General features: G+C 45.9%; 1 protein-coding gene across 1 annotated transcript in view; it reads right to left on the reverse strand.

The window, feature by feature from the left end:
* The window catches only part of LOC140898105 (uncharacterized), a 59,202-nt gene that overhangs the window by 20,944 nt on the left and 16,354 nt on the right, over positions 1-21,904 (reverse strand). The window contains exons 6-9 of the mRNA XM_073311556.1: positions 18,553-18,749; positions 14,015-14,131; positions 12,512-13,719; positions 12,011-12,151 (exon numbers count right to left, since the gene is read on the reverse strand). Of these exons, the coding sequence (XP_073167657.1) occupies positions 12,011-12,151; positions 12,512-13,719; positions 14,015-14,131; positions 18,553-18,749 (1,663 nt within the window). The remainder of the gene's footprint in view (positions 1-12,010; positions 12,152-12,511; positions 13,720-14,014; positions 14,132-18,552; positions 18,750-21,904) is intronic.

Raw genomic sequence — 21,904 nt, forward strand, 5'->3', positions numbered from 1 at the left:
CACCCCTGTCCGTGGACTCCGATGATGGGGTACTCTCCGCCATGCCTGAGGATTTTGTGGACGGGGAAGATGAGGAGGAGGAGGACGAGCTTGGGGAGAGCACACAGCACACTGTTCTCCCCAACAGCCAGGATCTTTTTCTCACCCTGACTGAAATACCCTCCCAATCCAACAAAGCCGGAGAAGGGACCTCTGGTAAGTGTACCTTTTTAAATATAATACACATTATAAAAGCAAGTGTTTTTTAATGATTAAGTAGCCCAGAGAATTGGATGGGGTTTGGGGTTAGTTTGGTTTCTGCTGCTGCACGTTAACAGGAAAACCGCAGCACTAAATGGCCAACTCAACGTGCTTTGCTTGGTATGGGAGAGGAGGGCACTGCTGTTATGAAGATTGCAGAAGCCGAAAGACTATGGCTTACCATGGCCGCCTGCAAGCCGAATTCTGTTGCCTGGCACTGCATGTGTGATCTCTAACACCAAAGCCACAGGCACTCAATATAAGATGCAAAATGCGACCTTGTACCAAAATCACATGTGCTATGTAATGTGAATAGTGTTGTTCACCGTGAAAGAGTATAGCCATTGTTCTGTAAAATGCTCTTTTTAAATACTTCACTCCCATTTTTTCCTCCAGCAGCTGCAAATGTTTCAAGCCTCCCTCCTCCATCCCAAAGGCTATCTCAGATAAGGCGGAGAGAAAAACGCATGCGAGATTAAATGTTCTCTGAGATCATGCAGTCGTCCGGCACTGACAGAGCTCAGCAGAATGTGTGGAGGGACACAATAGCAGAGTACAGGAAAGTGGCCGATGAATGTGAGGAGAGGTGGCGGCAGGAAGATCAGAGGAGGCATGAGGCAACCCTGGGGTACTGTGAGATCAAACGGACATCTGTCCAGTTCATGAACGGCAGCAGGATCACAGACTGCTGCTGCAGCCCCTGCTTAACCGCCCTCCCTCCTCCCCAAGTTCCATTGTCCTCACCCAGACGCCCAAGAACGTGGTGGGGGGGAAGGCTCTGGGCACCCAACTACTCCACCCCAGTGGACAGCCCAAGCAACAGAAGGCTGTCATTCAAGAAGTTTTAAAGTGGCCTTTTCCTTCCGTCCTCCCACACCCCACCCAGGCTACCTTGTGAGTTATCTTCCTATTTTTATAATCAATTAATAAAGAATACATGGTTTTTAAATGATAGTGACTTTATTTCCTTTGCAAGTGTAAGCAGAGTCAGGATGAGCTCCACCCTGACATCTGGTGGTGAGGTGTGGCAAGTTGTGGAAAAGAACTTCAGGGGCCGATCTCATTTGCATAGGCTCACCCACCCCCGCTAGAATGAGGCCATAGCTGCCCAAATGATCACTTTGGCTGCTGTGGGATCCCCAGTGTCTCTGTTATTGGGGCAGGAAGAATAAATTGTTATTACCCTGATTATGGGAATCAAGGACAGTGGAACTGTACTTGGCCTTTTGTTATGATGGAGGGATTCACCATCAACTAAGTAGCACTCACTAGGCAAGGGACATGGGTTCCAATTCTCTGTGAATGGAGAGAGGCTGGGGACAGGTATTAGTACTTGGTGGTATACACCCACCCCCCCTCTGGTAAGGGCCTTACATGCTAATTGCACTTCCTCCTCTCTCTACTGTGGAATATCAGAGCTAATTTTGATTCTATTAGGAGTCTAGTTACAGGCTGCTGAGCTGAATTCACTTTGGGCTGACAGTGCACCAGCACTGGGGCTCCCCTATTATAAGCTGAATTCACCTAAGAGCTGAAATCACTGAGTGTTGTGTTAAGTAGTGGGGGAGCCTGAAGCTATATGGTGGAGCAGTTTGTGGGATGGTGAGCAGAGTGGCTGGTGGAGCAGAGTGGTTTGCGGGATGGCTGGCAGAGCATTGCAGTTTTTGGGATGGCGAGCGGAGCGGCTGCAGAGCATTGCAGTTTGCAGGATGGTGAGCAGAGTGGAGCGGCTGGTGGAGCAGAGCAGTTTGCGGGACAGCGAGCAGAGCAGAGCGGCTGGTGGAGCAGAGCAGTTTGTCGGATGCCTAGAGCAGCTCATGGGGCGGCTGGCAGAGCGGAGCCCCATGGAGAGGTGGGGCCATCAGATTTGGACCACATAAGGTGCCCCTTAACCCCCCTCCTCCCCCCCCATCTCCACCCAGGTTGGGAGGTAAAACTCTGCAGATAAACTTTTGAACTCTGGGGCTGCCCTGACCAAGGACAGAGACTTCTGGGTCGTGGAACTTTGGGTGATTTTGGGTTGCTGGACTCAAGAACCAAAGGGAAAGGACATGCCCCTTTTTTTGCTTGGGGTGGGTTTTGCTCATGGGTTGTGATATGAATCCTGTTGGTGGTGTTTCCCGCAACATAATGCCACATTGTTTCTCTCTGTTATTAAAAGGCTTTTGCTACACTCAGACTATGTGCTTGCAAGAGGGGAGGTGCCCAGCGGGGGGTGGTATATATTTGTCCCAGGTCACTGGGTGGGGGCTCAAGCCGGTTTTGCATTGTGTTATTGGAATGGAACCCCTAGATACTGAACCCTTGTTGCTGCCAACTCTGACGGGCAGAAGGGTTACACAAGCAAGCTGTGATCAAAGCGGGGAGGGCGGGTGGCTGACAGAGAATTTAGAGGCAACTAAGGGGGCAGGTTTTCATCAAGGAGAAACAAATAGAAGTATCACACAGTACCCTGGCCAGTCATGAAACTGGTTTTCAAAGCTTCTCTGATGCGCAGCACTTCCTGCTGTGCTCTTCTAACTGCCCTGGTGTCTAACTGCACGTATTCAGTGGCCAGGCAATTTGCCTCAACCTCCCACCCCGCCATAAACATCTCCCCCTTACTCTCACAGAGATTGTGGAGCACACAGCAAGCAGCAATAACAATGGGAATATTGGTTTCGCTGAGTTCTGACGGAGTCAGTAAACTGCGCCAGAGACCCTTTAAATGTCCAAATGCACATTCTACCACCATTCTCCACTTGATCAGCCTATAGTTGAACAGCTCCTGACTACTGTCCAGGGTGCCTGTGTACAGCTTCATAAGCCAAGGCATTAAGGGGTAGGCTGGGTCCCCAAGGATAACTATAGGCATTTCAACATCCCCAACTGTTACTTTCTGGTCTGGAAAGTAAGTCCCTTGCTGCAGCTGTTCATACAGACCAGAGTTCCTGAAGATGTGAGCGTCATGTACCTTTCCCGGCCATCCCACGTTGATGTTGGTGAAACATCTCTTGTAATCCACCAATGCTTGCAGCACCATTGAAAAGTACCCCTTTTGGTTTATGTACTGGCTGCCTTGGTGGTCCGCTCCCAAGACAGGGATATGTGTTTTGTCTATTGCCCCACCACAGTTAGGGAATCCCATTGCAGCAAAGCCATCCACTATGACCTGCATATTTCCCAGAGTCACTACCCTTGATAGCAGCAGCTCAGTGACTGCATTGGCTACTTGGATCACAGCAGCCCCCACAGTAGATTTGCCCACTCCAAATTGATTTCCAACTGACTGGTAGCTGTCTGGCATTTCAAACTTCCAGATGGCTATTGCCACTCGCTTGTGAACTGTGAGGACTGCTCTCATCTTGGTATTCTTGCGCTTCACGGCAGGGGAAAGCAAGTCACAAAATTCCATGAAAGTGCCCTTACGCATGCGAAAGTTTCGCAGCCACTGAGAATCATCCCAGATCCGCAATACTATGTGGTCCCACCACTCTGTGCTTGTTTCCCAGACCCAGAATCCGTGTTCCACGGCATGAGCCTGCCCCAGTAACACCATGATCTCCAAATTGCTGGGGACAGCAGCAGTTTGAGAGAAATCAGTGTTCATGTCCTCATCACTGCACTGCCATCACCTCCTCACATGGTTTTTCAGGTGCTGGTTCTGCATAAACTGCACGATAATGTGCGAGGTGTTTACAATGGTCATAACTGCTGCAGTGAGCTGAACGGGTTCCATGCTTGCTGTGCTATGGCGTCTTCTCGGGCAATCCAGGGAAAAGGGCACAAAATGATTGTCTGCTGTTGCTCTGACGGAGGGAGGCGCAACTGACAACATGGCTTACAGGTTTGGCTTACAGGGAATTAAAATCAACAAAGGGGGTGGCTTTGCATCAAGGAGAAACAGAATGGCCCCCTCAAGGATAGAACTCAAAACCCTGGGTTTAGCAGGCCCTTGATTTCATGGAGGGAGGGAGGAGAAAATGAATACAAAACAAATCTGGTCTATTTCTTGTTTTGATCCACTTCATCTATCTTTATACATCTTGCTGGCAGCAGATGGTGCAGTACAACTGCTGGCCATCATCATCTCCTGGGTGCTCGGCAGAAGACGGTGCAGTAGGACTGCCGGCAGGACTGAATCGCCATGAGACAAAAACTTAAAAGGGAAATGACCTGGCTGAGTCACTCCCATGTTTGCCCAGGCACCCCTGACCGACCTCACCGAGGTCGGCTAAAAGAGCACCCTGGAGTACGGCAATGATAGCTACCAGTCATACTGCACTGTCTGCTGCCAAAAGGCAATGAGCTGCTGCTGTGTAGCAATGCAGTACCACGTCTGCCAGCACCCAGGAGACATACAGTGACAGTGAGCTGAGCGGGCTCTATGCTTGCTGTGGTATGGCATCTGCATGGGTAACCCAGGAAAAAAGGCACGAAACGATTGTCTGCCATTGCTTTCACAGAGGGAGAGAGGGAAGAGGGGGCCTGACGATATGTACCCAGAACCACCCGCGACAACATTTTTGCCCCATCAGACATTGGGATTTCTACCTAGAAATCAAATGGGTGGCAGAGACTGTGGGAACTGTGAGATAGTTACCCACAGTGCAACGCTCCGGAAGTCGACGGTTGCCTCGGTACTGTGGACACACTCCACAGACTAAATGCACTTAGAGCATTTGTGTGGGGACACACACAATCGACTGTATAAAAATGCTTTCTACAAAACCAAATTCTATAAATTCGACCTAATTTTGTAGCGTAGACATGGCCTTAGACCTGCTCTATTTGGGGAATTTTTTTCAGATTAACTTTGGGGGTGGTATAAACTGCCTTGTGTCCACACACAAAATTCTCCCCTCCTCAATTTCTCTAACATTTTACTCCACATTAATTAATCCATTTTGGAAGATCTAGTTAATTCAGTCTGAGATTCATGTGGATGTATCCTTAATTCAGAATAACTACTCTTCTTCTAGCCGTCCTCCCACTGCTATCCCACATTGCACTGCTTCACACTTGGATCAGACTGTCTGTTTACCTGGGTGCTCTCTATTGTGCTGGGTTCATCATAACCCAACATCACCTTCCCATTTAAATGCTGGCAAGCAGGCAGGTCCCGTCATCCCACCCACCCACCCACCCACCCACCCATAAGATTCAAGCTTGTGAGTTCACACACCTAGTGTCACATGCCCATTACAGGCAATCATCAAGTGATCCATCCCCTGTCATCCAGTCCCAACTTCTTGTGAACAGAGGCTAGGGACACCCAGAGCATGGGGTTTCATCCCTGACCATCTTGGCTAATAGCCCTTGATGGACCTAATCTCCATCAATTTATTTAGTTCTTTTTTGAACCCTGTTTACTTCTGGCCTTTATAACAAGTTCCACAGGTTGATTGTGCGTTGTGTGAGGTACTTCCTTTTGCTTGTTTTAAACCTGCTGCCTATTAATGTCTTTGGGTGATCCCTAGTTCTGGTGTTATGAGAAGGAGTAAATAATACTTCCTTATTCACTTTCTTCACACCAGTCACAATTTTGTAGACCTCTATCATATTCCCTATTAGTCATCTCTTTTCCAAGATGAACAGGCCCAGTCTTTTTAATCTCTCCTCATATGGAAGCTGTTCCATACTCTTAAGCATTTTTGTTGCCCTTCTTTGTACCTCTTCCAATTCTAATATCTTTTTGGAGATGGGGTGACTAGACCTGCACATAGTATTCACGGTGTGGGCATACCATACACTGTGGGGTGTCAGGGAGCTAGTACGCAGCCAACCGCCAGCAAGTCTCTCTCTCTCACTGATGCAGAAGGTTAACAAAATGACTCTCAGTACTGGGCCCTCTGAGAGACCATCACACCCACAGAATGTCTCCAGCTAAATGACAAAAAAGCCTGTTCTGGGAGCTTGCCACTGGGCCAATCAGAAGGTGCTTCTCTACCCCCAGGATTTTTGCAGACATCTACATCATAGAATACTAAACTGCATCACATTTAACATTATTCAGCATCACATATTAAAATATAAATTAAAGCTAAAATATCTATCAAATGGGATATGTATGCAGATTTCTTTATTAAACTTTTTACCATATCTATGTACATTTAATCATTTTTGTTTTTAAATTCTGGACCAGGATTAAAATTTCCTCTTTCTACACCAGTCTTTAAAAACTAGCAAGACACCCCAATGGACTTACATGCCCAAACTGTATTCCAATTTCCCTTTATTCTACTTACTCAAAGTAACATATTTCTTGGCAACTTTTTATATTTATTAGAAATTAGCACCTTTTAGCTTAAGCTGTACTAGAAACTCTTAATTTTAATGAAGTCTTGCCCAAATGAATTGCTCAGCATACACAAGTGCAAACAAACAAAAATTGTAAAAATAGTTCACACGGACATCATTTGTAAATTATGAAGGAAGTTTAGGTTGCAGGGAATAGCAGTATCACACAAACCCCTCCTTTCCAGCAGGATTTGACAATGTATGTCCTTCCTCAACACACACATCTGTAGCACCATCATCCCCTCTTGCCCCCATCTCTGTTACCTTGAAAACAGAGTTAGGGTACTCCCAGAATAAGCTCACCTATTGTCCCCTCCCGAGTTCATCAAGAGTTCCCTAAAAACAATTCAATATTAACCAATCTGTTTTCCTAAGGTATGGGTCTCCAGGGGAGCTAGGAAATACGTGGAGGACACAGATACATGATTGACACAAGCAGTATTCTTTTCCAAAACAAGGCACCTTTTTATTGGTGCAAATAATAAGAATCCCTAATACAATAACAAACTAACAATCCCCTTATTGATGTTATAAACACAAATCCCTTATAACAAGTAAAAGAGCACCCCAAACCATACTACCTTACTGTTTGAAATGATTCTAAGTGGTTGCACCCTGTTACAGATGGCCAGTCTGTCACAGATTGCTAACAGCAATTTTTAAATGGTTTAAATCTCATACATTTCTTTCACTATCAACACACACTCATACATCTTTCTTAACCCAGAAATATACATGTACTCACTAACACTATACTATACTGTCCTATACTATACTATAATTATAATTGACAGGTTTACTCTGTCTGCTGACACAGGACTCCTTCTGCTGCCACTGTTGCTGCTGCCTTCTTGCTTGCTTCTTCAGGACTCCTCTTGTCCACTCTTCTCTCCTCAGCTCTGTCTGCACTGGCTGCTACCCACTGACACATCGACTTTTATACTGTCCTGTCAAAACATTCTAGATGCCTTTTTTCCCCCAGTATACTACACTCCCGTTTGTTTGAATGGCCTGGCATTTTTTGTGATCTTTACTGCACATGCTCAATACCAACATTCCAAACATTCCACAAATGCTCAGGACTGTTGTTTACCTTAGAATTATGATCTGCTGACCTTTCCCCTATTTTTGCACATACTCCATAAATATCATGTGACCTGCAGCTTCCAATAGTGGAGTGACTTGCTTATTCAAAATGGTGGTCAGGAATACAAAATGAAGTCTGAGTAATTTCTCTGCTATCATCTCCTCCTTCTCAAAACAATTAAGCATATATTCAAGCCAAACAGCAGACTATTTTATAAATATGCCACATTTAGCATATTGGATTTAATAAATAAAATACAAACAACAATGGAGCATTAGGGAAACCTATATTTTAAGTCTTTGAGAGGCAGTAGCTACAAATAAAATGTCCTTAAGATTCAATGTATTTTATATGCTTTAGCAGTACATATTTTGCATTATTAACTTACTTGGCACATTTAGCAAAATACAAAAAATAAATAAAAATAATGAAACAGACACAAACATCTACATTCACACACTTACCAAGACTTTTGAAGGTAACATGAAAAAACAGGGCATGAGGATAAGAGTTGCCCAGGATTTTAGGAGACATTTTCATGACTGTTTGAAATTTTTATTTAGTGAAAATTTTGTATCCATTCTTTGTTAGTTGTCATGCTTTAACAAGGGTAAATGCATATAATACATAAGGCATTACTTTCCCACTGTTATTTTTCTAGTCACTTTTTCACAGAAGGGCAGAAATACTAAATATATACATTGGAGCCCCACAGAATAGCAGTGACTAAACACCTAAAAGCAAGATGGGGAGCAAACACATTGAGAGAATTGTGCTGTGACACTGCTGCAAAAAGCCAAAGCCAGACCCTTTCAATTAATAAAAAAAGCTCTGTGATATAATGAAAATGTATCAACATCTTTACATTTGTACCAATATTTTACAGAGCTATCTGCAAAACAATTACTTTCCTGCCCATTTTATTTATCACCACACTGAAGCGGCCTTACAGAATTAATTGCCCTGTGCAGATATAAAACTTTACATTGTATACAGCCTTTAAAACTTCTAGCACCTCCCCAAACCCTCTCATACAACATTATGATTTTGTCTTACCGAAACAAAATGAAAATGACAATACAATGTTTAAAAGAGAGACTATCCCAACTTGGAAAAAAAAATAGCATTAGCTTGTTTTTAAAATTTTGCCTAAATGAATTGCCCAGTATGAAGAAACACCAACCAGATAATAACTTCTCTAAATCTCTTTACAAATACAGGACATAGGACTTTTAATAAGCTCATCATTTTGTGAATTGTGAAGAAAGTTTTAAATTCTGGGATACTGTATTAAAAAAAACCCACCCACTCCCACATTTATAAGGGGATTTCACAGTCAACGCATACAATTTTAAAAGACAAGAACGGAGATAAAATCTCCAGCCTGGCACTGACATCTAAAGAAACATGCCTATTCATGCCTACCCCACACCCCAGCTCTTCTTTACCTGACTTATTTTTTCTTCAACTACCATGTTCTGTTAACTACATGATTTTTAATCACATCAAATAAAATTTTAAAATACAAACTATCATAACTTTTTAAAAGTTTAACATGAAAAAACCAGGGTATAGGGGTAAGAGAGCTGGCCCAGATTTTAGGGGAAATTTGACAATTATTTGAAATACTTTTTAGTGAAAGTATGCATTCTTTGTTAATTGTCAGGCTTTAGCATGGGCATTTGTCACACAGCAGCTCTCCCCAGCTTCATGAAGCTTTATTCCCCCTATTGCTTTGCCAATCTTTCTAATCTTTGTCCTGGCCTATCAGAAATAGTAACAATAAATAAATAAAATAACAGTAACAAAATCATTGGCAGGATTACATACTTGGTGATACTCTGGTGGTATTTGTGCAGAGCAACAACTCCTTTGCTGTTGGTTTTTTTTTTATCATCATCACATTGAAGAAGTCCTAAAGAGTCAAGTTTTCCCTGTTCTTATATAACACTTCACATTTTACTTTTACACAATGTGTCACCTCAGGCTAGTCTACACTAGAAGTGCTGCAGCAGCACAGCTGCACCGATACAGCTGCGCTGCTGTAGCACATCCGGTAAATACACTCGTATGTCGATGGGAGAGAGCTCTTCCATTGGCAGAATAAAACCAGCTCCACAAGAGGTAGCAGACACCGGCACTTAGGATGGTGTAACTTATGTTGCTCAGAGGGGTGGCTTATTCACACACCTGAGTGACATAAGTTACACTGACAGAACTGGTAGTGTGTACAAGTCCCTAGATATTTTACAATGTCAAATAATACAAGACAGTAGATGACAGAAATGAGAAATTACAGAAAACTGTGTTATGGTGAGTACAACTGTAATGCAGAGAGACTAAGGGGAAATTAAAAGGCATAGTTGAAGCAGAAAAAGGTGTAATTGAAGAGATTTTAAGCAAATGGGAGCCAGCTGGTTCAGGGTATACCACTTCCCATAAGCCTCCCCCCCCCCCATACAAGCACCTAGGGCCCTTTTCAGGGGAACGGGTGTGTATGCCTTTTGTTTTTAAATGAACGGTAACTTTCCAACAACTATAAAAATACAAAACAAAGTGTTCAAACATCTTCACCCTCACTCCTTCCCTTTTTACAACTGTCTCTGTCCCACTATGCACTGATCAAAAGTTTCTCCTTACCTTGGAGGAGACCAGGCCTTTTAAAGCATTGTCCCCAAAACTATTGGCTAAGAAAGTACTATGCAACCATCATATAAAAGAGGACACGCCATTCAAAAAGGTCTGTGAGTTAAAGATGGAGGTTTCTCACAGTCCCTTGAATTAAGCCTCGCCAGCTCTGGCACTCAAACAGCTCATGAAGAGACACCAGACAGAGGAAACTGTGGGAACAGAAGGAACCAATATACTCTTGGCACAACCAGTGCGTGCCACTCTGGAAGCATGTCATGGGAGCAGGCCAACAGGGAGAGCACCTGATGAAGGTTATCAAGACAGTGCAGAGGGGGAGCATGAGGCCAGACTGCTGACCCAGCTTTGGTTTAACACTCCAGATCCCAACCAGGAGACCCCAGTTCAAACAGAGTGGGGTGGGTTGGAGAGGGCTGGTAACAGGACCTGGCCATGCTAGCTCAGTGGACTCTCATGTTCAGCTTCCAGCTGAAAGGTCGATGGAGTGAGACCATCCCAAGGCAATTAAGAAAAAAAAAAAAAAAAAAAAAAAAAAGCTGTGACCTGAAGAGGTCTCTTGACACACAAAGGAAAGGTTTTCAAGCACAGTATAAAAACTAGTATGATGCCTTATCTGCGTTTCTTATTTTAAATCTCTCAGCAGCTGAGTGATGGTTCTTTAGAGGCCTGGGAGAATGTGACCACCAAAAGCCATGAAGGAACAAACAGTTTGGGCCTGGCCTGCTTTTGCCCTGGCCCAAAACCGGATGCTCTGTAGGCAAGGGTGCAGAAACAATTTTTATAGTAAGGGTGTTGAGAGCCATTGAATCAAACTGTAAGCCCTGTATATAATGGAAACCACTTCAAGCCAAGGGGTGAGGCAGCACCTCCAGAACCCCGACGTCCATAGAATACCAAAAAAGAAGGAGATGCTGATTCTATAGACACGTACTATCTAACTCTGAGAAAGAAATCTGGCATGGAGGCTGTGCTAACCCATAACTGGTCAAACTTTTGCTTTTGATTGTACAAGTTGCCATAAGCAGAATCATCACACATTGTCTGAAAGAGAAACAGTCTGAGAACTGCTGAGATTGTGTCATAGATGTCCCAGGCCAAAGCAGCCATGACTGTGAGCTGGACTGCACATGATGTGAACCAAAAACTCTCAAATATTTGTCCCTGTTTAACCCAGGAATATTGTGCTCAAGCAGTAGAGTAGGTGAACAACATGACAGATGCTAGAGACCCAGATAAAGTATTAGATGAAATAATAAGACCCTCAGGTAAATGCTTAATGCAGAATCTTGAATTTCTTCTTCCTTCAGCAAATTACAAAACCCTGTTTAGAAGAAAAAAAAAAAGAACTGTTTGTAAAATACCTAAGTTAGAGGGTACTTTGGGAACAAAACTGCTGATGCAAAAATAAAATAAAATAAAAGTGTGGTGGGGACGGGGGTTGTAAATACAATGTCAGTTGCAAATGCCTGTGTGAAGCATGTTTTTCATGGGACACTCCATTGGAGTCCCTGTTCACATGAAGAGATCGGCACTGAGCTACTCAGCTCCTCGTGCAAATCCTACGAAAACACAGACCCATGCATACAGCATCTGAGGCACTGGTTTGCCCCTAGCAGACCAGGAAGCAACTTGAAGATAAGAACCGAGACCTGAACTTGATTCAATATTCTATGGGAAGCCAGAGTAGACACCGAGGGCAGGCCTGAGTTGTCCATGCATAGCCTTTGTCGAGAGAAGTGCTGCAGTGTTCTGTACTAGCTGGAGTTTCCTAAGTGCTGACGCTTTTGTGCCCAGGTCCATAGCACTGCTGTAGTCCAGCCAACAGGTGACAAAGGTATGAACAACTACTGAGGCCAGCTTATTGTCCACCAGGATGGGACAGAGTTTCCTAGCCAACTAGAGATGAGAGAAAGCATTACTCACAGGGGCAGCTATGTGAGCGCTTAGTGCCAACAAGGAATCCAAGAGTCCTCCCACACTACACAGGGAACTGGCCAATTGTGGGTAAATGATTTAGATGTAGGAGCTGATCACAGGATGTTCAGAGCTTTCTGAGATGCAATAATCAAATCCCATTACAACGTGGAAATCTTATCTCAGCCTCCTGCTCTGTACAACTCTGTCCCAGGAAGGTGGTTCCATTCTCTGCTTTGATAACCATTACATGTCCCCATTACACGACCACTCCAGCCTGGCCTGACTCGCTGAGACTGTGGGAACCACCAGAGGTATCATTCACTTGGCCCATCCCTAGTTAGAACACTTCTGCGGTTTCTCCCCTGTGTGGACTCTCTGATGTGAAAAAAGGTAGGTGCTACGAGTGAAGGTTTTCCCACACTCGGTGCACTTATAGGGCCGCTCTCCCGTGTGGGTTCTCTGGTGTATAATAAGGTCTGAACGCAGACAGAAGCCTTTCCCACACTCGGGGCATTTGTAGGGCCTCTCTCCCGTGTGGGTTCTCTGGTGTTTTCTAAAATGAGATTGATCACTGAAGGTTTTTGCACAGGTCAGGCATATATAAGGTCTCTCTCCCGTGTGGGTTCTGTGGTGTGTAACCAGGTATGAGCGCCTCCTGAAGCTTTTCCCACACTCAGGACACTTGTAGGGCATCTCTCCTGTGTGGATTCGCTGGTGTGTATTAAAATGTGACTTGTCACTGAAGCTTTTCCCACAATCGGGGCATTTGTAGGGTCGCTCTCCCGTGTGGGTTCTCTGGTGTATAACTAGGTAAGAGTTCCGACTGAAGCTTTTCTCGCACTGTGGGCATTTGTAGGGCTTCTCTCCTGTGTGGATCCTCTGGTGAGTCTTAAATTGAGATCTATCACCGAAGCATCTCTCGCAGGTCAGGCATTTGTAGGGTCTCTCCCCAGTGTGGGTTCTCTGGTGAATGACAAGGTGTGAGCTCTGACTGAAGCTCTTCCCACACTCAGGGCATTTGTAGGGTCTCTCTCCCGTGTGGGTTCTCTGATGGGAAGTAAGGAGGTGGTACTGAGGGAAGCTTTTCCCACAGTCAGTGCATATGTAGGATTTCTGCCCCAAGTGGATTCTCTGGTGAAGATTGAGATCTGAGCTCTTGCTGAAGCTCTTCTCACAGTCCGGGCACTTATAGGGGTTCTCTCCCATGTGGATTTTCTGGTGAATAATAAGAACGGATCTCCAACGGAAGCTCTTCCCACACTCACTACAGGTGAAGGGTCCCTCTCCAGCAGGGATTTTCGGTTGAACAATATCTCTGATTTCCTCTACCCTTCTGCTCCTCTGAATGGATTTACCCCATCTACCCCCTGGCTGGTTTCTCTGCTGCCTCTCTGGCCTGTGCTGCCTCTCACGGGCTTCTCCCTGCTCAGGACTCTGCGAAACATGCCCTTTGGCATTTTCTGATACCATCGTGTATGGTTCTACTTGATCAGGACCTTCCTGCTGAAGATTTTCCTCGTTGTTTCCACTCACCGTCCTGTTACCTGCTGGACAGAGAGAGAATCCAGACAGAAATCACTCCCTGTGTCAGGGAGATAGAGAACAGCAGAAAGAGGTATGGCACAAGGGGGAATATACCCCAACGACTACTGGGGACCAATAAAATAGGAACTGAATCACCTCACAAACCCTTCCCCAGAGGGGAGAGAGCTGATGACCAATTCCATCTCCTTGTCCCATCTGAATATTGATGAGGGCAGCAGCTATAGGTTTACACAGAACTTGTGAAACTGCCCAAGGATAAAAATATTGGTTTCTGAGTCAATTTAGTTGCCACCTCACCTGTGTGAATGTTTCTCAGGATCTCTTTTTCCTCGTAACCCTGGAGATCAGGGACCCATGGTTTCTCCTCACATTCCAGCCGGGAGATCATGTCAGATTTGGAAATTGGAAATCCTGCTGGGGTGGGGGGGGCAAGAAAACCAGTGTTGATCTTGTTCATTAGGGTAAGAGCTGTTACTACTTCAAGATCCATGTTCTAAGTAGCAAAACCCAGAAAGGCTCCTTCCTCTCCCTCCCACAACTCTACAGGGACTTGGCTGTACATTGTAAAAGATCCCATGAGGCACTGTTCTGGAGCAAGGGTTCAACCACTCTGCCTAGGGAATGGCCCTAACTTATTCCCATGAGAAGTTGAGCATAGTTGCTATGCTCTTTAGGTATCTGGGGTACAACCAAGTCTCCATCGCTGTCAATTATAACCCCTCCATCCCTTCCCCCCACCCCACCCCCCACACACATACCTCCACAACACAAACCAGAGCAGGAAAACCTTAAGGGCTGGTAAAAAAAATCCACACCCCTGAATGACTTAGTTAAGCCAACCTAAGTTTCCGTGCAGACAGCATTGGGTTGACAGAAGAATTCTGTCGATCCAGTAACCGTCTCTCAGGGAGGTAGATTAACTATAGCAATGGGAAATTCCCTCCCATTGCTGTAGTACATGTCTACACGGAAGCACTACAGCAGTACACCTGCAGCTGTGCTGCTGTAGCGTTTTAAGTGTAGACACAGCCTTAGGGAACCAAAAGGGATACATTCAGGAAATGGAAGTAGGGGCATGTCTCCAAGGAAGCATATATGTAAATAGCACAAGCATGTGGGGACAAACTCAGGAAAGCCAAGGCAAAGAATGAGTTACAGCTGGCAAGGAATGTTAGAGACAAACAAGAAGGGATTGTATAAATATGTCAGGCAAAAAAGAAAGATCAAGGACAGCGTGGGTCCACTGCTCAATGGAGAAAGTGAGCTGGTAACGGAAGATGATAGGAAGGCAGAGCTGCTCAATGCCTACTTTTCTTCAGTCTTCTCACAAAAAATAACATGGATGATTAGTGAAGTTACCATAGACAATAAAGGGGAAGGGCTGCAGATCAGGATAAGTAAAAAACACGTCAGAGATCTTCTGCCAATTAGAATGAAATCAAATCAGCGGGGCTGAATGCTATTCACCACAGGCTGCTGAATGAATGAGCTGAAGAAATCTTGGAGTTACTGGCAATAACAACTGCAAACTCATGGATGACAGGAGAGGTCCCAGATGACTGGAGCAGGGCTAACGTAGTGCCCATCTTTAATGGGAGGTCTATAGTAGGGCAGGGATTGACACTCTGAGATCGATCCACTGGCGGTCAATTTAGTGGGTCTAGTAAAGACCCGCCAAATCGACTGCAGATAGCTCTCCAGTCAACCCCATACTCTGCCGCTGATGAGAAGAGTAAGGTAAGTCGACCCATTGACACACCCCCCCGTGGTGTAGACCCAGCGATAACTTGACCTAAGGTACATCAACTCCAGCTACATTATTCACGTAGCTGGAGTTGCATAGCAAAGGTCAACTTACCACAGAAGTGTAGACATAGCCTGAAAAGGGGAAAAAAGAGGAGCCGGGGAACTATAGACCAGTCAGCCTGACTTCGATACCTGGGAAGTTACTAGAGCAATGTATAAAACATTCAATTTGCAAATACCTGGAGCATGAAGGGGTGATCACTAGCAGCCAGCATGGATTTACCAAGAAGAAATCATTCCAAACCAGCTTGATTTCCTTCTGTGACAAGGTAACTAGTTTGGTGGATGGGAGAATGTGGTGGACATAATATACCTGGACTTCAGCAAGGCTTTTGACACAGTCCCACATGACAATCTGATAAGTAGGCTGAAGAAATGTGAGCTTGGTGGCACTACCATTAAGTGGATACATAATTGGTTAAACAACCACAAACAAAAAGTAACTATTAATGGAATGATGTCAGATTTGAGGGAGGTCTCAAATGGGGTTCAACAGGGATCTGTTCCAGGCCCGGTGTTGTTTAACATCTTTATTAATGGCCTGGCTGTAGGTATAGACAGCATGCTGATCAAATGGGCAGATGATACAATGTGGGGAGGGAGAGAGTTGCCAACACTTTGGAGGACAGAGCTAAAATTCAGAGGGATCTTGATAAATTGGAGAACTGGGCTATAGACAACAAAATGAAATTCAACAAAGACAAACGTAAGGTGCTACACTTAGGGAAGAGAACCCAAATGCACAAATACAGAATGAGGGATAACTGGCTTGGCAGCAACACTGCTGAAAAGGATCTGGGAATTGTGGTGGATCACAACCTCAACACAAGTCAGCAGTGTGATGCTGTTGCAAAAAAAGCAAAGCAATTTTAGGTTGCATTAACAGAGGCATAGTGCAAGTCACGGGAGGTGATAGTACAGCTCTATTCAACACTGGTTAGGCCTCAGCTGGAGTACTCTGTCCAATTTAGGTCACCAGTGTATAGAAAGGATGTGGAGAAACTGGAAAGGATCCAGAGGTGAGCGATCAAAGGGATGGAATGCAAACCATATGAGCAAAGGCTGAAGGAACTGGGTACATTTAGTTTGGAAAAGAGGAGATGAAGGAGGGACATGGCACTGGTCTTCAAATACTTGAAAGGTTGCCATAAAAAAAAGATGGAGAAAAGTTGTTCTCTCTTGTCACAAAGGGCAGGACAAGAGGTGGTGGGTTCGAACTACAGCATAGCAGATTAAGGGTACCCTTACAGAGTTTTTGCACTGTAAGTTTCACTGGTGATAGGGAACCGGTGAAAGTAAAGCACTGGTTTGTGTACTCACTCAATTCCTCAGGCATCAGAGAGTGTTTACACTACCAGCACTTCCATCGCCAATGAGAACAGCGCTGTAGGGCAGCTATCCCACAGTGCAGCTCCCTTGATAGGTCTCGTAGGAAGGGGGGGGGGGTGAGCAGAGGGCATGCTGGGTCCCTGCCCAGTGCCCTGTGCTGCCCTGCTTCATGTCCCAGTAGCCCCATGACTTCCTTGTTTCTTTCGTGGCATTTTTTTTAAAACCCCCTGCTGTCTGGCTGCTGTCCCTGCCATATCTACAAGCAAAGGGAAAGAGAGCTTCAAACTTCCCGGGGCTCACAGAGGGAGGGGCGGACGTCCGTTTACTTGGCATCAGCGCAGCGGAGATGCTGGCCAGAGTGGTCACTTTTGGAACTGTGGGATATCCTTCGGAGGCCAAAAGGTATTTACACTAGTAGAATGTGTCTTCATTTTCACAACAGCACAAAAAGAACAGCGGTAAGAGTTAGATGCCTCTCGTGAAGGTGGTTTTCTTTTTGTGGTGAAACTTCTGAGTTTCACCGCAAAAGGTCATTAACAAGTGTAGACGCTCCTGTGGTTTTAACACAAAAAAGGGACTTTTTGCACTTTAAATGGTAAGTGTAGACATAGCCTTAGACTAAATCTCAGGAAAAAATTCCTAACTGTAAGAACAGAAGGAAAATGGAACCGATACCTCGGGAGGTTGTGGAAGCTCCTTCATTGGAGGTTTTCAAAAGGAGGCTGGATAGCCATCTGTCTTGGATGGTTTAGACACAACAAATCCTGCATCTTGCCGGGGGTTAGACTAGATGACCCTTGCAGTCCCTTCTAACCCTATAATTTAGACTGTGAGCTCTTTGGGGTGGGGACTCTCTCACTGTGTATCTGTGCAGTGCCTAGCTCAAGGAGGCGGTGACCCCTGATTGGGGCCTTTAGGTGCTGCCCAAATATGAGTCGCCAAGAAATAAACAGAGGAAATGCCACCTAGGGCCTGGAAAGAAAATCACTAGACACCTGCCCTCAGTCTGGCAGAGACAGCAAAAAGCTTCCTGTCACAGGTTCATGATGGAAGAGCACAAGGGCACATCCAATGGCTGGTCAATGGTCATTCAGAACCTTCCCATGACCCATGAGCCCTGTTTTGCCCCTGCAGAGTCCTGAGTCCGAGTGCAGTGTGAAATACAAAGACCAGCCTTCCTCTCTCTTTCCCCCCAATGCACACTAAATTCGTCCGGACCTTGCTCAGCCCCATGACACTGCACCATGCCCTTCCTGGCTGGTGGCAGAGTGTTGAGAACATCTGGGGCCTCCCACTAACAAAGCTGGCTGAGGCACACCACAGACAAGATGGAGAAGTGCATCTGAAAATTGCCCACTGGGGACCTGGGCAGAGCCGAGTCATGAGACACTTGTCTATCTCAGAGGCTCCAAAGGACGTTCGCCCTGGGAACAGGAGGAGACAGTGAGTTTGTCCCACTTGCAAACCTTGGTTATAGGAAGGCTAGCATCATTGTTATGTCCCTGCATCTTCTTTCCTGGGGATATGGAGGGGCCAGTCTCATACACAGGGGATCTGGGGCTGTCATGTGAAATCTGGAGGACCAGTGAAGAACCATGCACAGAAACTGACAAAGATGCTCCAGAGGCCCACAGTCCTCCCCCACAGCCCCACAACACACACACACACTTTCTAATACTCAAAGGGACAGCAATCCTTACCCAGCAAGGTCACAGTCTCATAATTCTCCTGCATGACGCCCCAGTAAAATGCTCTCTGACTCAGGTCCAGCAGAGCCCACTCTTCCTCCGTGAAATACACAGCCACTTCCTCAAAGGTCACTAGTTCTATTGCAGACATTTCCCTTCCCTTCCCTCTGGGGGATGGGACAATCTGGACTTGGATGTTACTCTGCAGCCTGTCAGGGTTAGAAGGACAATTAGTCACCCCAGGTTCTTTCTATGCGCACACATTCTAGACTCTGCCATGTGGGGAAACAGTTCCACAAAGATTTTCAAAATCAGCAACATCAACTTAGTTCCAAAATCAGTGCTTAATTTGCGTCAGGGCTGAGCCCCGGCACCTCTAGCCTTGGCAGTTCATAGTCCTGGCACCTCTGGCCTTGCTGCATCAGTTATAAATGTAAAAATATTGCTTGAGCCCCAGCACCTCTTACATTACAAATTAAGCACTGTCCAAAATCCACATTCATTTCTCTCAATAAGTCTTCTGAGATTCCAGAATGCTCAGCCAGCAACATTGGAATTCAGTTCTGAATACCTTTTATTCAGGTGCCCGAACATGGATTTAGAAATCTACCTTTAGTCTCTTGTATTTCAAGACACTGGCTTGGTCACTTTATTTCAGTGCAGGTGCCACCTCTCCCACCAGGACTAATCTGATTGAGACATTGTTAAAACCTCTGGGTAACAGAGATTTAAGTGAAGTCATTGGGACCACTCACGTGGCCAAAGACAAGCATATAAGCAAGTGTTTACCAGATCAGATCTGAAGTTAGTACAAATCATATCAAAAAAGAAAAAAAGTCAGTGTGTACGCACAATGGAGATTTACCAACCCTTATAACAAAGCAATTTCAAAACAGGTCTTTCCATATTACAGAGATGAGTGTCTCAGCCAGAAATTCAGTCAAATGTAGTTTCTAGCCAAAAGTTTTTAACATGCAAGGGCTCTTGAAAATTTGATCAAACTTTTTTATGCATGGTGCTTCTTTCCCTTCCTGCCCCATCTCAAAAAATGGCTGAGTGTCTTTTCCTCAATATTTCTACAATAAATTCACCCCAGACAGAAATTTTCAACCCTAAAGACGAGCATAAGATTTGCCAAAGTGAATCAGACCCAAGGTCCATCTACTAATTCTGAGCATGTTATAAGCAAAGGAACTGGTCCCTTCAGGCTGAAGTTGTGCAGCCAAAGAGCATAATCCCAGGAGCCGCTTTGGGGAATCCCCCTAATACTGTCCTAAGGGCAGCACATCCCCCCAGCAACAGAGGCAGGAACTGGCTTTTCCTCTCCCTGCCCCCCACCTTGTCCCAGGAAAGTCAATCTGCCCAGGGGTGCAGCAGGGAATGGGGCTGGGCAGGGCTGGGAGCTGGGAACCTCCCTCCCCACTGGCAGCTCCTGCTGCCCCTGCCCCTCTCCACCACTCGGGCTGGAAAACTCAGACCCTGGCCCGGGGCCTTCGCTCTCCCGGCGCTGGCTCGGCTCCTGCAGGCGCTCAGGGGGGCAGAGCAGGGGGGCGGGGGTCAGGGAGGGCAGCAGCTCCGGGACTCGCAGACCCCCGCCCCCCCGGGAGCAGAGCTGGGGCGAGGAGGGGCCGTTGGTGCAGAGTCACTTTCCCCCCCGGCCCCGGCCCTTCCCCCGGGTCTCTCCCCTCACCTGCAGGCTCCGGCTCAGGGGCTGGTGTCGGCAGAGCCCGGGGCTGGTTCCAGCCCCCGGAGAAAGTCCCCGCGGCTGGGCCCCGAGGGGCGCTGGGGAAGGGCTCTCCCCGCACACACCCCGCTGGGCAGCGGCAGCGGCTCAGCCCGGGCTCCGGCTCACGATGGAGGCGGCGGCAGCGTCTGACCCGGGAAGTTCAGCCCCGGATCTGCAGGCCGAGAGCAGCAGCCTGGAGCCAGGCGGATGCTCAGTAGCAGCTGCTGAAGCCGCTGCCCTCACTCTGCCCATACTACACCGGCCATCAAAGGGGGTAAAAGGCGGGTGGGGGTGCAGGGTGCTCAGGGGAAGGCGAGGTGCGACGACACAAATCTCAAGCCTCCCCTTTTGCAGAAGAGGCCAAATCAGGGGCAGGGCGCAGGACCAGGGGTCGAGCACAGGGTCCAAGCGCTGCCGGAGGGGCCCCGGGATGCGGGCGGAGCGGATAAAAGTTATTGCAGACGGGGTGAGCTAGCTGCAGCAGGGGCTGCCAAATAGGGGGGCGGGGGGCTTGTGCTCCTAGCTGGCTGGAACATGTCAGCTCTCCCTTCCCAAACCTGGGTGTTAAAGGCGCAGTGTCACCCAGTGCCTAGACAAGGCAGCTCTTCTCTGTCTGAAACGGCCGGTGTATTGACAGGTTTCAGAGTAGCAGCCTTGTTAGTCTGTATCCGCAAAAAGAAAAGGAGGACTTGTGGCCCCTTAGAGACTAACCGCTTATGCTCGAATAAATTTGTTAGTCTCTAGAGTGCCACAAGTTCTCCTTTTCTTTTGTTGGTGTATTGGTGTTTAAAAAAATTCTTTGGCAATTTCTGTGACTGTAACATGTAGACACCTCCAGCCTCATAGCAGTTCATTTGTTTGACTTATTGGAGTTCTGATTGCCAGGACTGGTCTCCCTTTCCTGTAATCCACTGTCAGTGTAGCTTCACTCCTTTTAATTATTTAATGTTTACAATTATTTTTGGCTCATTGTTTTTACCGCTCCAACATTTACTTTGGTTCACATTTTGTGCAGATGAATGGAATGTTGCTACTTTAATGTTTATAATAGCAAATACTAATGAGTAATATAATTAAGATTAATATTAAATTATGCAAATAGTTTAAGCAATCGCATCTCACTGTGAGTTCTAGTACAACACTTCCTGTGTTTTACTGTGATTTTGTAATATGCAATTTTTCTCCATAGTAAAAGTTTATTATTTGTGATCATATGACTACAGCTGACTGAGTTCTTGGGTTGTCATCAGTATACAGGAATTGCCATTTTCTTTGATCCAGTGAGGATTGCCTTTTTCAACTGTAGTTTTGCCTCTCTTTGCAGCACCCCTGTGCATTTTTCACATTGCACCACTTGTGTGTAGAACTAACTTCCCAACATATTCAGTAAGGGCACTGTACTATCCTGTATGAAATTCCTTTCAAAGGCAAATTTGCACTGTAATTTTTATTAAACATAGAAATACACTGTCAACAACCCTAAGAATTCAAAACTGTACTACTTGTGCACCAAAAATTATGAACTTTTTAAAAATAAATATATTTGGGGTTCTTTTTATCTGCCTTTTTGTTTCTGAACCTTTCGGGTGCACTTGTTTCATATTTGCAGGCTTTTTTTGCTGCAGACATGAAGGGCTA

This window comes from Lepidochelys kempii, chromosome 14 (assembly GCF_965140265.1).
Source record: "Lepidochelys kempii isolate rLepKem1 chromosome 14, rLepKem1.hap2, whole genome shotgun sequence".
Lineage (NCBI taxonomy): Eukaryota > Metazoa > Chordata > Testudines > Cheloniidae > Lepidochelys > Lepidochelys kempii.